The sequence below is a fragment of the Merops nubicus genome, unplaced genomic scaffold (assembly GCF_000691845.1).
Source record: "Merops nubicus isolate BGI_N331 unplaced genomic scaffold, ASM69184v1 scaffold8902, whole genome shotgun sequence".
Taxonomy (NCBI): Eukaryota; Metazoa; Chordata; class Aves; order Coraciiformes; family Meropidae; genus Merops; species Merops nubicus.
The window spans coordinates 1-5,798 of record NW_008592806.1 but is presented as its reverse complement, the minus strand read 5'-3'; the positions used below and the strand labels follow the sequence as shown (position 1 = coordinate 5,798).

Below are 5,798 nucleotides of genomic sequence, written 5' to 3'. Positions count from 1 at the left end.
TCTTCCATGCACCTGAGCACTCAGCTTCTCCCTCTCCCACATTTTTTTTTCCTGAAGGATCTGTGCCCTCCTCTACTGATGAATCGTTTTATTTAGAGCCTGCCATCTGCTTAAAAAGACAAGTTTGTCTTGCCACCCAGAAGGACTGACAGATTTATTTGGAATTCCAGTTTGCAAATAAACCATCACACAGAGTGTGTCTTCAACAGCACACAGCAGTATTTCCAGATTCACTTTGACTCAGATCTCCTGAACAGGAATAAGCATGCACAACTGCACTGCCACCAATCAGCCAGAAATATGCTTAATTTTGTTCCACCCAGTAAATAATTATTTACAGCTCATGCGAGCCATTACATATTAAATCTATTCAGGCCATTAGGTTCTTGAGAGCAGATGGAGAGCGGGCTAGAAAGCAAACATCTGATGGCAATGAAATTACTTTTCAGTTCTTTTTCAAAAAGTCTCTGGGCATACCTGGCTTTCAGCTTGGTCCAGCATCCTCTGCACAGCTGCCTATAAATGGTGCAAACACAGGACTAGTGAAAACCCTGAGGACACGCAAAACATCTGGTTTCTTTAGTTAAGAACCTAATTTACAATACTCAATGATTACACACAATAAAAAGTTTGATGGGGTTTTGTTCTGGAGCAATTCATGTACTACAAAGCTGTTAAAGGATACATCAGGCAATACCCTCAGGTAGATGAGTTTCTAATCTAAATGTCAAACAACTTAAAAAGTTTCATTTTCTTCTTTTAAAAAATATCATTGAACTATTGAATACTTAAATATACTCCCTGCTCTAGTACTCAGTCTGGTTACAGTTAGGTTCATAATCATTAAGGTGCGCTAAACTTTTTAACTTAGAATGTTCTAGGTAACACAGGAAAACACATTGCTTAGTGAGCCTCTGTGAAAGTAAAACATTTAACTGTTAAGAAACTTCTACCATAAGTTCACTGCACCTAGCCTTCCAAACATAGGAAAACAATGCGGATATTCTTCCCCTACCTTCTTCTAAGTGGGCTGACCAAAGAAATAAAGTCACTCGGCAAAACTGCCTGGAAGTTAGTTCTAAAAACTTATTCTATGAAGTTGCAAGAAAAAAAGACATTTAAACATAACCAGGAGAAGAAAATTTGCTAGCATTGTTCTAATTTGGAAGAGAATTGATTAAATTTAAAAAGAGGAAGAGCACATAAAAATAAAATATGGAATCTAAGATGAGGACCCAGACAGCATCTGGTACTAATCCCAAGTATGTTAGATTATTATCCACCCTATTAAAGAAATCCAAACCAACAAAACCAAACCAACCAATCAATAACAAACCAAAACCCATCAAACCAGAAAAAAAATCTATTTCCCTTGTCTTAGGAAGGGAAAAAAAATAGAATGCTTTTTAAAATCACTGTCAGAATTTGAATAAACTTCTGTTCCAAGAGATACGCCAAATCAATTAACAGCTTTCCACTGCTGAAATGGGTGGCTCCACTCCCAGCTGAGTACTCAGTTTCCCTCTGGCTACCTGCCAATGCCCTCTATGAGCCAATTTCACTCACTAAACCAGTAAAATAGTAACCCAGACAAAAAGTTAGAACAAACAAACCAAACCAATCAAAGCAACAACTAACAACCAAACAAAAAAGAAAATGGCTTCCATCTGGTTTAGGAAGAACCAGATGAGCCCCCTGAGGGCTTGCGCAAACCCAGGGACAAGGAGAGGGAAGGAACAAAACCCCATTGTTGTCATGGCTCAACTCTCTTGGAACTGTGTAAGAATTTTAAATAAAGGACACAACCATCATTTTCTCTCCCTACTTTGCAAAGAGAGAAATGGACACAACACAAGAGGAAGACAGGAAATACAACAACTGCTGTTCTTTTTCATTCCTCATGCAATGTTTCATCATCAGTGACACAAACAGCTACTAAATGCAGGAGACAACACCGTGTGCTCGTGTGTCGTCTCCTGCTGTGGCCACCGGTCACAGCAGTGAGGCACCTCCCAGTGAAGTGACTGGAATGTTTTGTGATTGTGGAGGAGCTAAAATGACCAGATCCTAGAAAACTGCAATCACCCTTTACTGGCGATAGGCCAGGCCTCATGCTGGATTTCTGTACAGGACATCTTACATTCAGGTCATTCAACTTCTAAAACTTCAGAAGAAAGCATCATTAACAGAAACATTATCAACGACTAGTATCTTCAGTATAATTTTTTTTTTCTCCACCCAAAGAGCTCTGAAAAAAAGATACGTCCTGTTGGATGAGTCAGGTAAAGAAGAGCTGCAATATATCTTTTGATTAAGAACTCTGTTAAGGAACAGCAGCAATGTAATTCCATATTCCATATCCTCATTGGGCTTTTTCTTCAACATTGACTGTGTTCAGCTGGTACATGAAGTAAGGATTATCTTTAACACATGATGCAAAACGTGCAGGTTCTGATACGTGTCTCATTTACAGTGTGCCTTTGTATCTAACTGATGTAAAGAGTTACATACTATTAACAATGAGATGCATTAAAACTAGTTACCATCGTAGGTATCCGGATTCACCAGATCCTCTTTAGCAGTGAATAATAGTTTCGGGAATTTAGACAGAATGGAGGGAAAAAGTAGCTAACACATTTATGTTTGTTGATTAGAATAAAAGCCCTCTTTAACACATGATTCAACAGCATAGACTGTTGCATTTGATAATGTAAGAGGATATGTAACATGTTTATCCTCCCACTGCCAGGAATCACCTCTCTCTCTTTCTTCTCCTGCTGCTTCTGCTGTGCCACTTCTCTCTCTTTCCTTTGCTGCTCTTCCCATTCTTCTTTGATCTTCCTCTTCATGACAGAAACAAAATTTTGAAGTTATTTAAGGAAACATATGCTTTAAAAATCAGTCAAATTCAAAAATATCATGTTGTATTACAACTCCTGGAATACTGGGTTCACTTTTGGTCCCTGCTATACAAAAAAAAGACATGGACAGGCTGGAGAGGGTTGAAAGAAGGGCCACAATGATCAAAGGACTGGAAAGCTGCCCCATGTGGAAAGGCTGAGAGAATTTGGTTTGTTCAGCCTTGAAAAAAGAAGGTGCAGGGAAAACCTTATCACCATGTACCAGTATTTAAAGATTGGGTACAGAGAAAATGAAGGCTCCTTTTTACAAGGAGTCATGTGGAAAAGACAAGAGGTAGTGGGTACAAGTTACTCTAGGGAACATTCCAATTGGACACATGGAAAATTTTTCACAATGAGAACAATCAGCCATTGGAATAATCTCCCCAGGGAAGTGGTGGATTCCCCAGCACTGGACACTTTTAAGATTCAACTTGTCAGGGTGCTGGGTCATCTTGTCTAGAACATGGTTTTGTCAAGGGAGTGTGGACAAGGTGATCCTTGAGGTCCCTTCCAAACTGGTATTCCAGGATTCATCAAGTTTTCATCCAGTCATAAGAACTGTATCTTTCGAGAAAAACGCTTTCAAAAGAGTCTTTTTTTCCCCCCTCCTTTCTAATTTTGCTCTTCTAGAACAGATGGAAAAAGAGTTTACACTTTCAAACATACCAACATCAGAAAAGCTGAGTCCACTAGAGAATAGTAAAAGATGTCACACTAAGTCTACCTTATTGCCAGACACAACTCTAACAGTTTATACGTCACCTCTTCTTCTTCTTGACGTTTTCTTGCAGCCTCTTCTTTTTCTTTCTTAAGCTTGAACTCTTCTTGAGCCTTTTCTTCTCTCAGCAACCACTGCTCATGTAGCTTTTGTCTACCAAGGAAACCAGATATCATTTAAACAAAATTTAATGCCTACCCACAGCCAATGCAATTGTCATGTATTCAGTCCAGATTCATGAGTTAAGCAGTACCTACAGTGTATCTAATCTTCTTTAAAAGAGTAAATTCCACAGGAATCAATCAGGCTTCAGACAAAAACTGTGCTGCCCAAAATACACAAAAAGGACTCAACTCCACAAAATATATTGAAACTTCTCAAAGAATCAAAATGGAATTGACTACAAAGTTATATGCCATGCACATATGCCATTTTCTAGATTCTTCACCTTTCAGCCTCAAGTTTTTTTTCTTCTTCTTCTTGCTCCTCTTCTTCCAGTTCCTCTTCTTCCTCCTCAGACACAGACTCATCTTTTTCTGTAGCTTCTGAGAAAAAAACACAAAACAATGCATCTAAATAACTGGATGATTCTAGTCAACAAAGACACACAAATTTATATCTTTTAAGAAACAAAAATAAGAAAAAAGAATCACTACTAGTTTCACTGTTACCTGAGTCTCTTAGCTTGGCAAGCGCCTGCCGCTTTTTTTTCCGCTTTTCTTTCTTCAGAATAGCTCTGTGTTTCTGGTGGCTGAAGACAGAATAATATTATTTATGTTAAGACAGCAAAACAAGGGATTTTTACTGTCATGCACTAAATTACATCAGCAGCACAAAACCCCACAAATGGCAAAATTTAACAGCTATTCACAGGGAACAGCAACTCTGCGGGGACATCTGGGATGACAAAGAAATCTGTGGTTGAGCTGTTAGAGCTGCATGTGGACAGAAACAATGATCAGATTCAGACACAACACACAGGGGCTCAACCTTCCTGAGCTCTGCAGGGCCCGACATTATCACTAACTCCATGAAATCTCCCTTAGTTCCTGAAATTTGGTCACTAGGTAAGATTACGGAGCAAAATTTTAGGAATCTCCTAACCTATAATTCTGGCACACCTTGCAGCACATTCTAGTCTTTTTCTCTTTTACAGGGTACGAAATTTTAAGCTCCTTCCCTTCTCCTTTGTCATTCCCTACAAGCAGCAGTCTTAACATGCAAACAACAAAAGCACACTTAACCACCACAGATAATGGCCAGGTCTACTGTTTTGGTGCTGAAGCTTGGCCAGACTCATACTCGCTTGCCTGACAGCTCTGCAAGACTGCCTAGAAGCAGCACCATGCTTTAGTTATGGTTAAAAACCCTCAAAAATATCTGGAAGCCTTTTCATAACAACCCCTTTTCTGTCATTTTACATTCTAGCTTTCTTCTTTGTAGCCAGTTCATAATGGAAAAATGGAGGGAATGATGCTCTGCCACTCTTGTCATTCTGGCACACCAAGTGATATAAAAATGTTCCTGTTTCAGAGCATGTAATTTTAAAATATTCCATAAGTATGACTCAGACAGCCAAAAGCTCATCTGCATCCCTAACCTTTGTGTTCAGGGTCACTCACAACCTCACCATCTGCAAACCTGTGCACGCCATCAGTAGCACCACAGTGGCTATCTCAGCAGCAGAGCGCTTGCCCTCAAAGACCAGTGCCTGATTGTATTCAATGCCCACATCTGAGACTTCTAGCTTTGATCAAGCAAGCCTAGCAGCTCCTCCTGTAATGTCACTGGCCTGAACCGAATCTCATCTGCTCAGCAGCTGCCGTGGGCTGACAAGCGAGGATCTTTCCTTCCTGATTCCCAAGCTCTCTCGAGTGCTCTTGAAGCCCAAGGAAGAAAGAAAGAGAGAGAGCGACGCTCCACACTCCCAGCCCGCAGCAGCACGTGAGAAGGTGAGAAGGAGCAGCGGCGCCTCACCCGCTTCGGGCCTGGGGCTCGCGTAAGTCCTCACAAAGACTCGGAGGCCCGCACCGGGGATCCCGTCACGAGCGGGGCGGGGCGGAGGGCGCTTAGCCCGGGTTCGCACACACCAGCTTTCGCCCCGATTCGCGGCTCTCGCCAAGCGTCACATCGCTCCACGGCCGCCGCCTGCTCCGGCCGCGAGGCGCTGCCCGCAG

At 41.3% G+C, this 5,798-nt stretch overlaps 1 protein-coding gene across 1 annotated transcript in view; it reads right to left on the bottom strand.

The window, feature by feature from the left end:
- The window catches only part of ZRSR2 (zinc finger (CCCH type), RNA-binding motif and serine/arginine rich 2), a gene marked incomplete at both ends in the record, with an annotated part of 12,521 nt that extends 8,149 nt beyond the window's left edge, over nt 1-4,372 (bottom strand). Inside the window, 6 exon segments of the mRNA XM_008935254.1 lie at nt 478-516; nt 2,757-2,843; nt 3,556-3,648; nt 3,651-3,774; nt 4,070-4,166; nt 4,293-4,372. Of these exon segments, the coding sequence (XP_008933502.1) occupies nt 478-516; nt 2,757-2,843; nt 3,556-3,648; nt 3,651-3,774; nt 4,070-4,166; nt 4,293-4,372 (520 nt within the window).
- Between the last annotated feature and the right edge of the window lie 1,426 nt (nt 4,373-5,798).